General features: G+C 32.7%; 1 protein-coding gene across 6 annotated transcripts in view; it reads left to right on the forward strand.

Annotated features, from left to right (window-relative positions):
* Positions 1 to 19,570, forward strand: part of LOC117112031 (neural Wiskott-Aldrich syndrome protein-like) — a gene marked incomplete at its 5' end in the record, with an annotated part of 23,614 nt that continues 4,044 nt past the window's right edge. For 3 of the 6 annotated variants that reach the window (XM_033255070.1, XM_033255071.1, XM_033255072.1), the window contains 10 exon segments: positions 1 to 135; positions 2,606 to 2,692; positions 4,690 to 4,786; positions 5,719 to 5,787; positions 6,515 to 6,583; positions 11,234 to 11,354; positions 13,588 to 13,630; positions 14,177 to 14,336; positions 15,616 to 16,145; positions 18,992 to 19,100. In XM_033255070.1, coding sequence (XP_033110961.1) covers positions 1 to 135; positions 2,606 to 2,692; positions 4,690 to 4,786; positions 5,719 to 5,787; positions 6,515 to 6,583; positions 11,234 to 11,354; positions 13,588 to 13,630; positions 14,177 to 14,336; positions 15,616 to 16,145; positions 18,992 to 19,100 — 1,420 coding nt within the window. 6 annotated transcript variants of the gene reach the window in all.

Raw genomic sequence — 19,570 nt, forward strand, 5'->3', positions numbered from 1 at the left:
ACCCTGGCAACCTCTGTTGTTCAAGTGTTTCTGGCAAAGAATGGAAACTCGTGGGTGAAACATTGTTGCGGTGTAGCCTGCTTTGTGAAGGATAATCCTAACAGGTCTTACTACATAAGGGTATATGATATCATTGTAAGTTATTTTAATTTGTTTGTATCCATGACATACAGTACAATTGATTAAGTACTTCAATAGAAACAGGCATGAATCCAGGATTTCAGGAATACTCTTTTAGGAAGTGAGAGGTTCACTGACTTTCTAAATTTCAACAGTAAAAATAGAATGTAAAATAATAGTGAACCTGTACTACATAACACAAACAAAATAAAATACAATTATAATAGTGGGACGTCGGTAAAGTATAGCTCACAGTTGTGTACAAATTCCTATAAGAGTTTCCAATAAAATATTTTGATTCACATTGAATCTTGAAGCGAAAAGGCAGTTTCAAACCTACCACCACCCCCTAAAGTTTTCTAAATTTACAAAAAAAAAAAAAATAAATAAATTGGAGAAATTGAAAATTACTTTCAAAATTTTAGTCAGAAAATGCCATTTCCGTCCATCTAGAAGTGCCATACACATAAAATTTCATACCTCAGCCCTAACCATTGTGGAGCTGAGGTAGTATGGACCATCCATCTATAAAATTAATTTTCCTGGCCCCACCCTCTATTTCGAATTCCTGGATCTGCCCCTGGTATATCACCAAGACACTAGCCATAGCCTGGTGTAAAATTAACAGTTAAAATGATTGGTATTAAGCTTGTTAGATTAGTGGTATCACCAACAAAATTATTTTTTTATTTATTTTTTTTCTGAAGAAAGCCTTTGCAGGGTGGGGATAATAATTGTTTGTTATTCCGGAATTAAAGAAATTCAATTCAGCGTATTATGGGAAATTAATTGCAGCTTACAATGAATAGTTAGCTGCTGGATGCAAGACAGAAACATAAAAAGCGTTTCCAAATCCAAACTCTATACAATTCCATGTTTTACATTTAGTATGAATCCACAAAGTATGTTTTATTCAAAACACTAACTTTCCCAATGACAGGTGGCCAAAGTTGGGAGTTGGCTTCAATATCATTATCAACATCATCATTTTCATTATTTCTTCATCACCATCATCATCATCATCATCATCATCATTATCAATCATTTCATCATCATTGATTCATTATTTTTATCATCATCATCTTTATCATTAGATCTTCATCATCATTACATCATCATCATCATCAGTGTGAACAATAGAAATCATCAACCTGTTAGTGTTTATTTGAAAAACTAAACAGATTGATAATTATGCACATGATCCATTTAAAAAGTATTTTGAAAACATTGTACAGTACTTCGTTTTAACTTATGACTCACTACTGATGATTAACTGTATTTGTCCTATGAATGGAAATTGTTAAACAGTAATTGAATCTATAGTAAACTGTACAGTATATTGAGAAACAGCAATCAGTCACCAAATGATCTGCTCATTACAATGCAAAACTAAAATTTGTCATACTTTTAGGACTTCCACTCGATAAGTTCTGAATTACCCAATGCTCTGTCATAAAGATATGTAATACTTTATGCCAGGAAACCTACGTACAAAGGATATCCTGTGAGTGATTTGCCTGGCAGACCATTTATGACATCTCCGATTCAACTGCTTAGACCTTGTGATTCCATTCACGAGCTTGTCAACAAAATCACTATAAAAACAAACCCCTTTTCCGAATATGTCTGCTGGTAATTGTATATAAATCTTGCAGTCAATTAAATCAGACAATCATGATGATGAATATGCTCCTGCAAGACTGATCTATTAGACTGCTCTTAACAGTAGCTTGATCAGTTGTTTCCATGTTACATCTAGGATTATAATACATTCAGAAGACTCGCTTTTCTAAATTTAAAGTCGCTACCAAATTGTCTTAAATTCAGAGATCCTGTAATTTCTTGTATTATAATTGGATTTTACCATGTTGTCAATTCTGAAAACTGTGAAATATGATATAGTAAGTGTAATCGATTGTTATTCTACTTGTAAAGTCCTGTTTGAAGCTGCCACCTGTCATGTTTTCTGAATTCTTATAAGTGCAATTTTTTTGATTAATTATTATTTAATGTATTATCAATGGCTTACTGTTCCAAATTGATAAGTGATTTTTGACTTGAAAAAAAAATAGAAATAACAAAGTGAAATTTTGAGGTAAAGAAATTGATGAAAATTTTGTTCGGGTGGTCTTTCTACCGTCCGCCCTACTATTGTTAAACCATGACATACTGGCTATTCCATCAGATCTTTACAGGAATGTTCTGTGGGCATCTAATAAATGTACATAATCATATACTGAGAAAATATATATTTTTTTAATGACACATAACAACTATGTTCAAGGTCATAAATTTAATTAATTTCAATCTTTTTACCAGCCATATGTGACTTGGTAAATATTATCCGAAATTTGAAAATTTTTTTTTTCTCAGTGTCTGATTATGTTAATACAGTAATATTAGTATTGCCCTGCTTGATAAATCAGAGTTGATGATCTAGTTGCATATCATTTTTCTGTTCATTTCACTAACAATTATTTTATAGAAACATGCAATGGTTTGGGAGCAGGAACTTTACAATCAGTTTAGATACAAGAAGCCAAGGCCATTTTTTCATACATTTTGTACAGACGTAAGTATGACACACCCCTATACCTATCCCTCATCTTTCCCTGTTTTTGGGATCAGGCTTTTTCTTGAGTGATTCTCTCCTACTGTCTGCTGTTCCTCCACATCTATATTTTCACTGCTCAGTCATCTAAAAGTGCATCTGTTGCTTTTTCCAATCGTTCTTTGATGGTAGCCATTATTATTACCTACTGCTGCTGTTGCTACAGTACTAATGATTGTTTTATTCATCTTACTTATTAGTGTGATGTTTTTGTTATTTGTTGTACAGTTAGTTATTTATAACAAATACAAGTTCCTCTTCAAATATAATTTATTCTTCATACTTAGCTGTACTTATTATTTCAATTGTGTTAACGTGAACTGTAGCAACAATCCGCATAGGTAATACACACACACACAGATGTACAGATAATATATATATGGAGCTACAGATCGATGTCTGCAACAACAGTTTGATATACAAAACTAACGTGATTGACTTACAGTATAAAAGCAATTAATAGTATAGTGCTTTCTATAAACTTTAATATAATTATTATACTAACAGTAGGTTAAATAGATGTATTTAAATATTTATTTTCATGTACTGTATTAATTCAATCTTTGTACAATAATTTCCACTAGTGTATGATACACAACTATAATAATTGCTTCTTTTTGTCGGCTGAAATTTTTAAACCTTGTTTTGTGAACCTGATGCCAGATAATAATGCCAAATAGTAATATAGTAACCTGATGCTAAATAATAATAATAGTCATTTAAATAATTAAATTTTTTATATTTTTATCCAGACTGCTGCTGTTATATCTTAGTATATTTTTGTTTCATGATTAAATAATAATAATAATAATAATTAATACTAATAATAATAATATTAATAATTGTTGTTATGATTATTATTGTTATTTTTATTATTATTATCATTATTATTGTTATTATTAGAAGAATTAAATAAATATAAATCCTGTATCAATCCATTTACCGTTAAAGACCACCACTTCTGATTATTATACAAGCAACTAATGGAACTATAGAGTGAAAACCAAAGGCCACTCTCAGTTTCTTTTTTACTAAAAGATTTGTTTTTAATTTGACAATAAAATTTTATAATTATTTTCTTCTAGCCTATATTTCATTCATTTATTTATTTTCCAGATCATTACAAAAGCTTCACAGTAAATGCTTTCATTAGAAACATTTAAATAAAATAATCTCTCATTTTAAAGATTTTTTTCCTGCCTTCCTATGAAGATCTTTCTAACGCCAGGCACCCTCTGCTCACGATGGTCGTCGGCTGACGCGTTGCTATGAAGAACACAACGTGACAACGCTCGCGCAACAGATCTTTTTTTATGATGATTAGTTTAGACTGCTACTGACAATCAGCAGACAGCGTTGCATCGTCTATCGCTCACAGAGAACAGAGTTGGATTCGTTGTGCGACGGCGCTACGACCGTCGTACGGCGTACTGAGTGTCGGCGTATAGAGTGCCTGGCTTCACGCCACTTGACATGTACTCGGTTCACTAATGCAGCAAGCAGCAGCTGGAATATATTTCATCAAATGAATTTACAACATTCCAAAATCAATTGTCATTTGTTGGCATTTTAAACCAAATCTGCACTTGAGCTGACCATAAATCTCCAAGATTACAATAATCCCCCCTTAAGTATTGGGGATGATGTTGTTTATGGTACTCTATACCATAGTAATCTTCTTATCATCAATATTGAAATTTATTAATAATTATAATATATTTGTAAATTTTTTGGATTTTGTTACCACCATAATGTAATTTTCAGATGCTAAGAAAACATATAACGCCTACTGTAAATTTAAAAGGTAAAACATAATGTATGAGAGTACAGTAGTGTTTTTTAATTGAATGTAATGTATTAATGGACATCATAACGGTTTACTCTAACAATTTCATGTTCTGAATTTCTAGATGTGTTATGAATATGTATTTCAATTAATTGTTTTGTTTCTATTTTAGTCATGTTGGGCTGGTTTGAATTTTGCCAATGATATTGAAGCTGAGAATTTTGGTGGAGTTATTATTGAGAAGATTAGTATGAAGCAGCAACGGAGAGGTAAAATTATTGGTTGGTTGATTGATCACTGTGGGTCTTCTTTGGAATCGACAACTGTAGTCGACAGGCCACATTCGTGTCTTTGTAGAGAACACAACAAATGAAAGTGCACTGTAGTGCTTGTGTACTCTGCACACACAAATTCAAATGTTGATAGTGTACAGTAAATAATAATGTAAATAAATAATAATATTAAGTGTAAATAAATAATATTAATTCAACAAAAGTTAAAAAGGGCCACCAAAAAGGAGAAAAAAATCCTTTTTAGATATTGAATAGATAATTAAGTATTGCAACGTAAAATAAAGAAAACAAAAAATCTAAAGATTTTTATTTTCTGGATGTCAAATTGATTTATGGTTTACTAAGAATATAGTACCTTGATTTAGAAATAAGCTGGTATTGACTACAAGCTTATAAACTCTAACTGCGTAATTATTTTGCAGTTTGTATTTCCTTTTCCTGTTACTTTTTAAAGCTGATTCAAAAGAGTACCATTAGTAAAATCCCTATTAAGGGGAACCTTCGGGACCAAAAATAGTGTACACGGGTGTCCCCTGAGTAGCGTTTAGAAATTCTTCTTCCTTTTATTAGAAAATTTCATTTTTGAAGGCTGCGGCTTCACTGGTCCTAGCTTTTGCAATTTATATGGCTACAGTTTGTGGTTCATATAGTCTTTTAATTTTCAGCTAAAAAAATGTCTTCTTAAATATGCGTCAATAGGGATGTTCCGAATGAGGGTTTATGTTTATTAAATAAAAAATAATATATGAAACAAAATGATTTTACTATCAAATTAATTGTGTATTTTGGGATTTTAAATTCTGAAAGCATAAAAGTGTCATGATTTGCATTCTCTGCTGTTCTCATTTTAAATGTTTGAGTCACTTCTTATAAGGTTTTTATTATTGTTCGTCCTTCCTTAAACTCAGAAAAACGTCGCACTGCGCCACCGGTTCCACCAGCCAACTCGACTAATAATACTGCACCGCCTTTGCCTGGTGAGTCACCATTGAAGTATTTATTATTTTTTAAAATCTAAACAATAACAGATATTGTTCTAATTTAGTTTTTTTAAATAATAATAATTTTTTTTTAAGCTTTTTTGAGAAAAACATTTATATAATAAATTAATTGTAATTTTGTTTGTATTCACAACATTATATTGAATCTCTTTTAGTATTATTGTGTACCCTTTTTTTGATCAGTGTCAACAGATTGAGAGTATTAAATTTATTTCCTGATTGATAATTCTCGATTCAATGAATATAATTTTGTAGTTAAAATTGGATTTAGCTATTAATAGTGACTCTATTATTAGGTGAAATACAGTAATTCCTTCTGATGTTAAACAGAATAGAATGTTTATATTGTAGTCTTTGTTTATAAAACCGAAATGTGTGTAAAAGATTTGTTTTTATATTTTTATCTCGAAAAAAATACAATTATCCATTTTGATCTATTAATGATTTACATTGATCTATAATTGATCTACACCTTTATGAAAGGCAGTGGCTATAATTAAATCAGTTCCCAATTGTGGTTGGATGTTATTTTGAGTCTGGAGTGATTTGAAAAGTAATCATCCAATCAGAATGTGGAATTGTTTAATATGTGGAGTAACAATAGCCACTGCCTATGTTTGATTTGATATTAACTCATGCAATGGTTCTATGATGAACCACAATTTGCTGCACATTTTGACCACTTAATTGTCAACTTCTTCAGTCCATCGAAGTCAATCGGCGAGAGCACCTGCTCGACCCGCACCTAAACTTTCTTCCCCAAGTTTACGAGGTACAGTAGAACAGAGCAGTACGTTAATGCTCAGTCTTGTATGATACTATGCTTATGCCACTCTATGCTGTTGCTTTTATAATGTTAGTCTGATATTGATACTAATATGAGTTTACAGTACATGTGGCAAAGACAAGCCAAACCAGTCATTCGTCGCAAAAATTGATTTTGTGTTAATAATACAGTGTTAGAGAGTAAAATAATAGCTATAAAATGGTAAAAAAAATCATTCAAATCAGACATTTCCTTATGAAGTTACAAGCGTTTAACCACACAGCTGTTTAAAGAACAATATATGAGAAATCAGCCTTTAAAGTTTATGATTTCAGGCATTTCTCATGCAGAAACTATCTTTAAATCCTTCAAAAGTGTCGTTTTAACATTGAAAATTGGGAAAATAACAGCATAGGATGGTGTGTAGATATATATAGGTTAGTTTAGTGCAATAAAATAGATTTTTTAAAATTTGACATTTTAGCATGTTTTGGCCATTTTCTCTAAAACACGATTTGCGACGAGTGACTGGTTTGGCTTGTCTTTGCCACATATGTTAATGTCAGTGTGTTACAGTATATGTCTTCAGGGGTACAGTATGTGTAGGTTTTGTAGCTGCTATGCTGTGTTGATTCCATTTGAACTGAACAATGTGATCATACTACATAGGAAATGTCCTATAAAAGTTGTGATTATAGACACTGCTGTGTTATTTTTTGCTGTTTGCTAATGTGCATGGGATTTCACTTTCCCAGGAGGAGCTTAAAACAACCATTAATGTCTGGAGTTCCAATCTTACATTTTTAACCACAGTATTTATAGGAAATACTGTACATCTTTTATAATATTTTTTAGAAATATTGGGTTCACTGCTTGATTTTTGCATGATTATATTTCAGTGTTTTATTTAAGCATGTTTTCAACCTACTTTGAAACTATTAGCTTTAATAATAAAATAACATTGATAATAGTAAATTAAGCATTTAGATTTTTATTTAAATTATAGACAAAAATTAATAACAGAATGAATGCTTCAAATTATATTTCTTTAATAAAGAGTATTTAAGGGGTCTTGCAAAAACTATTTTAATGCGAGTACCGCGTTATCGGCTGTTTTGTCGCTGATTTTCACTAACGCGGCATATGGGCGTGGCCTAACATTCACCGTTCACGAGCTAACGAAATAACTAATGAATATGCATGATAGCTAACTCATTCTGTTTACCGCGGCACTCGCGGTACGTCGTCCACGGGGTAGAAGTTTGTTGTTTACGTTTACGAAGAATTCTGTATGAGACAAATTCTGTACGAACCTACGAAAGGTTGATGGAGCACGTCGGCAATTTTTGTATTATTTTACTTTCACCAGTCAGTTACAGTCAAGTGTAAAAAAAAAAACGATCTAGGGCCTAGTCCAGCCATTAGAGTTAGGCTTAGAGCCGGCTTAGCTGGAGGGTACTACTACCGTAGTAATCTAGCAACTTATGTAGTAGTATAGGTAGCGTGGCTGGTAGTTTTAGTACTGTAATTATAATTCATAGGCCTAGTAGTAGTACTTTATGCCTAAAGGCTTTATAATTGTAGGCCTTATTTATTATACAGTTCTGTATTATTATTTATTTATATAAAGTGACTATAGGAGACTTCTTTCTTGGACATGTCTCCCAACTGAATTCGTGCCTCTGGATTAGAAAGAAAATTGTACTGAATATAAATTATGTTTTCTAAAATAAAGATTGAAAATGAATCTTAAATCTTTACATTTTAGCCAGATCTATCTATTTTAGTTACTGTTTACTAGTCCGATTAATTAAAACTATAAAGGGCCATGCATTAATTGACCTAAACTATTTCCGCCTGATACCGTACCTGTCATCAGCGCCCAGGTCTGCCTACCACACGTGGTCCGTTTACAAAAAAATTGTACTCTAGTCTATAAATACCAGGCATATTAGAGACTCCGTGTGCACAGCCATGACGAATGTTCTAAGTGGAAGCTTTGAAATGTCTGGACTCCAAGACTAGAAACAACTTATGACCGCATCGCGGTAGTCGCGTTATGCTACAATCTGCCGATTTGGGTAGACTGCAGACAGCTAATAAATATTCATGACCTACCGCGGTAGCAATCTTATGCTTCACTGATCTGCCTCATTAACGAACTCGCAGTAGATGTGATAGTGATAAGGGCGATAACGCGGCAATTGCGTTAAAATAGTTTCTGCACGACCCCTAACTGATAGCCAAATTTGAAATCTAATCCAAAAAATTATTAATTAAAAATATCACACGTGAAAATACATGTAACGTAATTTTAATTATCTAAAAGAGTAAATTATAACATAATCTTATTTTTAAAATATATTTCACAGCACAACGGAATGCCAATAATAATGCTTTATTTAATACTATAAACTATGATGATTAAGTGATTGTGAAAAAAAAAAGAAAAATCTAGATTCAGTTAATATAATAATTGTATTCTTTGTACAATTGCTTGTTAAGTATTGGACTGTTTTCCTCAGTATTCAGGTACTTTTGTGTAGACCAGTAGGCCTATGTTGATTCAAAATGCCTTCACAAAAGAAAAAAACGTAGAAGCAATAATGTTGTTGTCTATGGAATAAAAAAAATAGCCAACCTCTGTCAATAAAAAGTAACAATATTAACATTAAAGATCTAGAATTTTTAACATATTATACTGTATTTTTATTACAATATTACATAATATAATATTAAAAATACTTTTGAAATACATGATACAAAAATATAGTCTTTAATAATTAAGTGATCACGTTTTAAACCAAGTATAAGTGCTTAAAATGAAACAGCTGCTCTTTTTATCATATTTTGGCATGCAAGATATTTTTGTAGTTTATTTATTTTACAACTTTTTGTTTTATGTTTCGTTTGTTACTGTAATTGTACATTTTATTTTTTGGGAGATAATTATGGTTATTTTTTACACAATATTTATTTTAAAACAAACCTTTAAAAATGATTTTAAAACAACCAAAATGTTGATGTAATTATGGTTTGCCTATTCAGAAAATTGAATTAACTCATATCAATAATTTGAGTATTTCACAGTGAGTCGCATGTCAAATACAGTGCAAGTTTATAATTGCCCATAATCATAGTGTTTATTATTTTGCTGTCCATTATGCAGTGATGTATCGTAGGGGTCATCAATCAGTTTTTATTAGGCGAGTACAAAACATATAGTAAGGAGAAAGGGGTACACTGTATATTATTAAATTATTATTATTATTATTATTATTATTAGCCATTCTTTGTTATTTTTGGCTACCAGTGACTAGTGTACCTAGTATGATAAATAGGCCTTCAGGTCACACACATCTAGTCTAAGAAGACAAAAACTAAAAACCAATTTTACAATTACTGCCCTACAGTATTTATGAAAATAGAAAAAAAAAATGATCTCAGAATAACAAGAATTTTCAGTTTATTATGTGTTGTTTTGGGGCAGGGGGATTGGTAACAGAAAAGAGTATGTTTTGTACTCTCTTTGGCTCAATAATGAAAAAAATGATGACCTCATAGTATAGATTATTGATGATCATGATAATAATATAGAGGTTTACTGTATACCGCACCTTTAGCCAAGGGATACAAGGCACTGGTAATGTTGTTATTAAAAGAGAACTAGCAAAACGATTTTTTGTTTTAAGAGTGGATTTTTGCCATTTTTGTGTGCATGCTGTAACAATCACAATTTACAGCCATGGTTACAGCATACACGCAAAGATCGTGCGCGGCGGATACCCTACGCGGCGCTATTTACACGATCTTTTGTTACTTTTTCGCCAGTGACGTCATGGTAAAATCGTATATAATCGCCTATAACTTCATTAAAAAAAATCCAAAAAACGAATTTAAGGTGGATTCTATTATTAATGGCATGTCAAAAATCCTCTCTAGAACAAAAAATCATTTTGCTAGTTCTCTTTTAACTCTCTAATCATATCCATAAACAAACCAGCACAAAGTGATACTGGATAATGTTTGCGTCTACAAAGCACTGATGCTTATCACAATTGAACAGCGCCGTCATCATAGGCAGGATAGTTTTACAATGAAGGGCTGATTTAAGAATTTAAAGCAAGGACTGATTTTGTTACACCTGCATATGCACATACTGTGTTGAGAATAATTTCAGGCACTAGTATAATCACCAGGACATACATTTGCTAGCACATGACCTCTGTATGGACACTCAAATGCAATTCGACCCAATTCCTTCACTGTCACTCATGGATATTGCAATATTATTGTAACTTATTATCTCAAATTAAATGTGTATATACAAGACAATCAGTAGTGATTTATGTTATGATAGTTGTATAATATTCAAATTTTGTATGTTTCTTCAAATGGTAAAGTCATATTGAATAACAATCACATTGATTACAGCTAAAAGATGAGGAAGATGTTTATTAAATTATTATTATTATTACTAGTGATTATTATTATTATTATATTATTATATAATTATTATTGTTATTATTATTATTATTATTATTATTATTATTATGTAAATGTATTATATATTCTGCTAATAGACACTACTAGTATCTTAATGTGTATGTATCTATACACATTTTATATAATAATATGTTGGTATTCCCTCTACAGAGGTTCACCATACACCCAACCAGATAAGCAATGACAATAAAGAAAGGAAGAAAGACAAGAAAAACAAAGGGAAGAAAGGAAAAATAACCAAAGCGGACATTGGTCTTCCATCAAATTTTCAGTAAGTGTTCTGCAGTAGTTGAAAAGTTTACATCTTTTTTCTACATCGATATGTCCAAACACTTCAATCATATTTTTATGAAAGTAAGTAAGTGTGTACTTAGTATATATTTATAGGGAAAAAAAACACAGTGGCATATCCAGGAAGTTGTGTACAGGGTTTGAACTTCCTTAAAATGTTCCATCAGCAAGAAGTTGCTGTGGACTCTAGATTTACTACGGCAATTTTTTCTTCTTCTACTGCAACAATCAACAGTTTTATTGTTTGTAAGGGTAAAATCCGTGGCTAGGCCTAGCCTTGGTTAGGCAACCCAACATCTAAATCTTGCTGTCGATTCTGGGATTTACCACAGCAGTGGAAGACCCTACAGCAATTGCTCTCTGTGCTGTCGGGAAATTCGAACCCTGGTCTCATTGTTTCACTGTCTGTGCAATACCATACTCGTAATATTGAAAATAGATTCTACTATGGCAGCCATGCTTCTCAGTTTTTCCCATTTTATATTAACAGTGGCAGCTCCAAAAGTTTGCCAACTAACATGGTGTATAACACTGGTCTAAACCTAAAGCCTCACTCAGTGTTTTCCGGAATAGAATCCTGGGAGGGTACATGTGGAGAGATCTATTTTGTGAATACTTACAGTACCGAAATGAACCGATATATGCCAATTTCCTTTTAAGAACTTACCTTGAAAATAATGGAATAGTCCTACCGAGGCATATATAATGGAGTATAACATTGGTTTAATCCGACGTTCCGCAAACAAAAAAACATTTTTGGAGGCCCACAAAGCCGCCTGGAAATTTTAAAAAAATGAAAAACAAAGAGACGTTTTATCATGGAGAAAATAATTTTTAACAAAGCCGCTTTATTGTTACAGCGAATGTGTCGCTTGCACATGCTGCTAAAGTGACAGATGATGCGTGCTGTTTGAGTTATAAGCGGTTTTTTTGTCCATGCCCCCTCGGGAGCTAGACATTATGTTATCGTCTAGTATTAACCCTGTAAGATCGAGTATATCCGGTATGGAGGAATGATGGGATGAGTCATGAGCTAAAGATAAAACTAAATATAAGACCTGTCCTAGAAACATCACTGAAGTAAACAACAACACACATTTCTTGATAACCGAATGCCCATGTGGATACTTTATTACTAAACATATTACCTGTATAGTAAGGTAGTCTTCAAAGTTGCGCAGTAACAGAGTGTGCGTAAAAGTTTTTGGAAGAAGGAGAAAGCTATGACGTGTGGCTGAACCGTGTTTGGTTGAACCATGGTAGAAAAAATAAACAATCAACAATTGTGTGGGTGGGGGACACAAAATGTACGGTATTATTTATTTAATAAAATAATATTTAATTTGTATACAATGAAATTTTATCACTGAGAGAACAGATAATGATGTCAAAATATTGTATATACAGTAGAACCCCTCATTTACGAACCCCTCATTTACGAATTCCCGATTTTACGAATTCCCGATTTTACGAACGTAATATAAAGGTGATGACGTCATAAAAATTGAAGCGGAAGATTAAAAAAAAAAAAAAAAAAAAAAACCCGCTCGAATTGTATAATCTTTATAGAGAGTAGATGGAGCAACCACCTCCCATGTAATTCTCAAGTGAAGGAGGCCCTCTAACGGGCCTCTTCAAAGTCAGTGTTTTTTATGGCTTCACACAATGTGCATGCGACAAATTTTACTTCTCTTTCAAACATCGTTTTCAGCTTTAAAATCTAACGTATGTAAATGAGGGGTTCTATTGTTTATGGAGGCAACATGATTTGGTATGTTGGTCCCTGACGCTGCTGAACTGCTGGGCCGCGTCTTGGTGCCTGGAATCGCGTAAATAGGCCGTAAAGTAAAAAGTTTGCGGAACGCTGGTTTAAACCTAAAGCCTCACTCAGTGTTTTCCAGAATAAAATCATAGCAGGTTACAAGTGGGGAGATTTTGTGGTTGAGGATCGCCCTGACTGTGCCTGTAAAACTCAGTGGTATGGATTGGTAATCAAACAAAACGCTGTTTACATCGACAGATTACATGTTGTGGCATTGGCAGTGGTCAATGCTTGTCCGATTGGGAAAACTCTTCCGCTGATTTGTCCAGATTTAATGTACCACTATAGTGTTTGATTGATTGATATGTTTTCTTTGGTCCTTGCACTTAAATATAAATCTAATGAATACGAATGTTTACAGACTGATATTTTTTTTTTTTTTTGTATTTAGACATGTTAGCCATGTTGGATGGGATCCAGACAAAGGATTTGATGTAAGCAGATTAATTTATTATCTCTTCAAATTGAGGCTCTTCATTTCTTTTAAATTAGTTATTGAATTCCCTTCCAGACATGCTAGAATATTTGTAGAGGGCCTTCCTCTGTAAGATCTTCTCAAGGCACGGAAACCGTATTCTGTCCACAAATCACTTAGGAAAACAGAAAAAGAAAATTAATCTTAAAAAAATAATTTAATTAAAAAAATGATAAATAATTTAAAAAAAACAAATAAATAAAATAGAATAAAGAGACAAGTCGTTCAGGTAATGACCAGAAATGGTACAATATTAAACAATCTGAACACGAAAAACGGAAAGAAAATGCGCACTCCCGATGTTTAGATGGCATCGCCACCACAACCATGTACAGGCAGGTACCAGAGTGTCAGTATGATGGGTTCCATTAGCTCCCTACTTGCCACGGTATTGCACTGATGATACATGCATGGTTGTCCTGAATGACTCTACACCATCTCTGTATATCCCTGCACTTGAGTGCACTGTATAATAATATTTTGCTTGAATGTTTTTTTTTTGTAGACCAATAACATGGACCCGACAGTGAAAGGCTGGTTTGAATCCATAGGTGTAACAGAAGCTTTATTAAAGGATAAAAACACAGCTAAATTCATTAATGACTTCATTGAGGAACACGGTGGCATTGATGCTGTCAAAAAAGAAGCTGAGCGTATCAAACCTGGTATGTAGATTCTTTTTTAGCTTTCACAAGTTAAAATATTTTACTAATTAATGGAATTATTTTAACAATGTGTATTACAGAGTAAAGGCGGACATATGCTGCATCCTATGGTCATTGGCTGATTTGATTCCAAAGAGAACCAGGCGGTACCACCAGTTTATAGGGGTCAATGAAACAGGGCACAAAAGATTAGTAGGGGGTAACCCCAGTGTACTGGTTCGTACATCCCCTGTTGTCTTGTGATAGGACTGCCATTTTGAAGAGTAATATCACTGTTTGCCATATCCTTTGCCCAGTGCCTAAAGCTGAATAAAAAAGTTTAGTAGGGGGCTACTATAATGATATAATATAAGGAAAACATGACATAATATAAGGAAAACATTGCATAGGACTAGATTGTAAATAAACATATATCAGATATCATTTGATAATTAGGTCTGTACGACTAGAGTATAATTTAATATGGTTTATACAAATAGCTCTAATCAATGAATTATAGTCCTATGCATAGTTGTGAAGGATAGCAATTTCCAGACAGAGAAAATCACAAACTTCAGATGGGAGAGCCAACCCAAATCTGTGAGCTGATTGTCAAAGGCAAACTGCCTTGGACAATCAGCTCACAGAGAGCCGACAGTTGTATGACTATTGTACGTTGCAGTGTTTGCCAAGCTTAATTCTCTGTATATCAAATGCACAGTAATTGATGATACACATATGAACTCTAATTTATATCAATTAGTGTGCATTGGTATACAGGAATTTCCATTAATCCACATTAATTGATATCAATTACTATTCATTGATATACAGCAATTTATATTAATGCACTGTAATTGATATCAATTACTGGGCATTGATGATACAGTCATTTCTATTAATCCACAGTAATTGATATCAATTACTATACATTGATGATACAGTAATTTCTATTAATCAACAGTAAATTGATATCAATTTTTGTCTATCAATGCACAGTAATTTCTATTAAACTGCAGTTTTTGTGAGTTAAAAACTATTATTAAATAATACTTCATTTTTTACTTTGTATTGAACATTTTGGCTTATTTATTTTATTATTTACGAATTAATTTTATTTAGTTCTAAAAATGAGCTTTGGTATATTAAACGATTACTTTTTAGCACATCTCCAGCAAGATTAAAAATAATAGGTTAAGTATAATAATGCAGTACATACAAATGTTTTATATACAAATATTTGATATACATTGAATTATGTTTTTTTTTTTTATTATATATCATAAATATTTTTTAACAGATGCACCTCCTCCACCACCACCATCAGATCGTTTTTCTCAACCACCTCGTCGAGAAAGTGCATTGCCACCCCCACCACCATCTCGTCGAGACTTGCCTCCTCCTCCTCCCTCAAGAGACAGCAGAGCCAGCCCACGTCCCCAAAGGGCACCAGCTCCTCGTCCACCATCACAGTCCTCCCGAGGCCTTCCTCCATTACCCCCCAACCCAAGTCAACCACCCCCAATTTCTAGGCCTGGACAATCACGTGGTCCACCACCTCCTCCAGTAGGTGGTGGTGGTGGTGGTCCTCCTCCCCCACCTCCGCCTCCTCCACCATCTGCTGTTGCTGCACCACCACCCCCGCCACCTCCTGTACCCTCGGGTGGTGGACCTTCAATGGGTGGGGGCGGAGGAGGAGGTAGATCTGATCTTTTAAGTCAGATCCAGCACGGAAGAGATTTGAAACCAGTAGAACAGAACAATACTCCCAAGGACACACCAAGAGGGGCATTACTGGATCAAATTAGAGGTGGCAAAAAGCTAAAGAGGGTGAGTCAGAGCAGACTTGTTTTTGGAAATACATAAAAAAAATCTAATAATAAATGAAATTGAAATTTGTTATTATTCCGATTGAGATTATTTAAATACAATTCGCGCAGACTTTATGATAAATTTTTATATTATAATAAATTATTGTATAAATTTTACTTTTTATTTTTTCTTACAGATTAAACTATGTAGCCTTATAAACCACAAAACATTCGTTTCTTACATAGTTCAATGAAAATATTTTTCATTATTGTAATTTATTTTAAACTTATTCCCCATTCCTTTAACCCCCTCCCCATTATTTGAGGAGCTACTTCACCAAACACAATTTATTTCTATGTTTTATTCAAAAAACATATTAAAGTTAGTCAGATAAAACAAACCTATTTTTTTTTTGTTAACTTACATTGTATTCCTTTCTACCTGTTCAAACTACTGTATGAATATTTGTTATACAACTCTCAAGTTCGGTTTAGGCAACACTTATTAAACCCTGTTTCACAAACGTTTTCTGCCTTGTATGGTTTCAAATGAAATAAAACGTTAATTTCCATCTGTTAGCACACCACTTTCAAAAGAAATTAATATATTTTTAAAAATCTTTTTATCTTCCCAGCTACCATCATAAATTGTTTGATAAATTATCATTTCTGCCTCACATTTATCGAATCCAATTTACTGAACATGGAAGCTACTCATGTTCTTTATACAACTACACTCATAGGACCATGAACATGGGCTTAACTTGCGTCCTTTACTACTTTGTTTACATCGCACGCATTTTTATTCTTTATAATATTTTTTTTTATTAAATTGTCTTCAGACTAAATGATTTTGACAGAGAAGTTGTGCTACATATATACTGTATTTGAAAAAGAAACTAAACAAGCTTTAAAAAGTCTTTCCTATTGACCCAACCATGACATACAGTATATGCCCATATTTTTAAAACAAACTTTAGTCTTACTTTGAATTAGAACTTCATTTAGGCCTATTTGCAACTTAAACTTCAATTTGTATTTATAAACAAGGTAGGCAAAATTCTAAATCAAGTCCTAGTTTTAGTTAGGTGAAGACAGCTGGCAAGCAACGACTGTCAAATGGTCAAACTAACCACTGAAAAGGGATCATTTTAATAGCAGACAAACCTTTTGAGATCCTGTAACGCGGATGAATAATAAGCTGCTGACTGTTGTTTAAAAATACATTTCCACATTATTCATATTAGACCATCATTCATTTTCTATAATAACTATAAATAGTTGTTAACATATAACGATAGAGAATTTGAACAGATTCACAGAATAAGTGCTTTCATTGAAGAATATTATAGTGACACCCCGATTGAGGGCAGTGCCATCATCTCTGTTGTTGTTACTGTGAAAGCTACTGTGACCAAAACATGAGGGGATTTTGTGCACGTCAGGAACTATTGCACATGGCTAGCGAAACACGTTAATTTCGCCTTTTGGAAGCTAAACTTGATGTCTCTTTTGTTGAACAAACCAAAGATACATCAGACCTACCTATACAATTGTTTTTATTCGTTTCACTCTATTGTGAGTTACAAAAGGCATGTTTTTATTGGGATAAATATATCAAGTCTGCAATTTAGTCTGATGTAGGCTTACTAAAAAATTGGCCTGCGGAGGTATCATTTTAGTCAAGGTTCACATGAATTAGTTGTAGTAGTCGAAGTGCAGTTTAAGAATATGAAATGGCGTAATTTTTTTTTTTAGCTACATCTATGACTAAAGTTTGTTTTAAGAATACTGGTGACTTTCCTTTTTTAAAACTAGTTTGGAACAATCCCCACATTTAAAAAAAATAAATATTATATGTGTAGGCCATTATTCTCTTCAGGTTAGTATGAATGAAGAACGCCCAAATATTGCCAAAAACGAGTCCATAAATCATTTGGGCAGCTTGCTAAGCAAGGCCCTGGATGACAGGAAAAAAGCTATGCAGTCAGGTATCTAGATGTCGAGTCATTTTCAATCTGTGGCACATTTTGGGGAAACATATTTGGTGTATTTTCATCTTCAAATGCCTGATATTTTGTTTGCATTGTTTAATATCTGTGCTAGTAGTGCATACAGTATCTGTATATAATTATAAATCATCTACATTCTATATTTGATACATATGGTTATTGCCCATTTGTTGTGTCTCTATATATACTGTAATAGCTATTTCATTTATTTTCCAGTTTATTAATTATCTTTATATCCATTATCAATCACATTCAACAATAAATTAAAGATTGGATTTTATGTAAGTTTTAAACAACCACATTTGAAAAATTAAAAAGTAATTGTTGCATTTTGTTTTCATTGTGATCCACCATTTTGGTATTCTTGGGGATCCATTAAATAACAAAAATAATATTTTTAACAAGGTTGTGAATTTTTCCATAAAGCACCAACGAGTATCAGGAAATTAGGTTCAATTTGGCTTTATCTATCATCACTATGAATATGGTGATTGGTTTTTCATGTTAGTTCGCTCTTTTGTTAAAATGAACTTAAACATAGACGTTTGATTCAAACATAGAACAAACTTTATTTCGAATAAAGTGAAGAAAGCCATGATTCAACGTTTCGACATTTAATAGGTCATCTTCAGGAATGATTCATAATTAAATGGAACTAAATTTTTTTAATCATAATATAAAGGAAAATAATTTGTTGGTTTTCTTGGTGAGTATAATTATTTTTACATTCATTAGGTTATATATGAAAGGGTGCAGTTGGGTTCATCATGGGCATCAGTTTTCATTGTGTCACATTGCTATGGGGTTGAATCATGCTGATACATACTCATTCATACCCACATTACTATCCCAGGTTGATCAAACTGAAAGAGATAATAATGACGCTGCAATGGAAGATGACACCGGCCTCGGTGCAGCTCTCAGAAAAGCCTTAGAGATACGATCTAATGCTATACGGTCAGGTAGGTCCTGGATGAATTAATACAGCTTCCAGGGCTTCGAAAGCTGCATGGAACACAATATTAGTGGTTGAGGGCACCCTACTAACTGAACACAAAAAAATAATGCATGCATTGATAGGACTTGCCTGCTATAACTCACAATTAATATAGTTAAATTATTAGTTAGTTCTTGGTAATCCATTAATTATTGATGATTGGGTTTTTTTTCTCATGGTTATTTCTTTTATGTTCACTTTTCCAACATATTACAAGAACAAATAATTGTGATTTTAAAATACATTTAAGCTAGTGATAATTACAGAAAACCACAATTTCTGCTCTATGTAAAATTATATTTTCTGTGATGAAATAAAAAAAAAAATCTTAAAATGTAATAATAAAAGAAAAAAAAAAAACCAAAATCAGTGGCGGGTTTAAAAGGGAAGGGGGAAGCCATCCCATTCCCCAGTCCTTGTATTTTTTTTTGTAAG

The sequence above is a fragment of the Anneissia japonica genome, unplaced genomic scaffold (genome assembly GCF_011630105.1).
Source record: "Anneissia japonica isolate Jap-2015-1 unplaced genomic scaffold, ASM1163010v1 scaffold6524_len355483_cov145, whole genome shotgun sequence".
In the NCBI taxonomy this organism is placed as follows: domain Eukaryota; kingdom Metazoa; phylum Echinodermata; class Crinoidea; order Comatulida; family Comatulidae; genus Anneissia; species Anneissia japonica.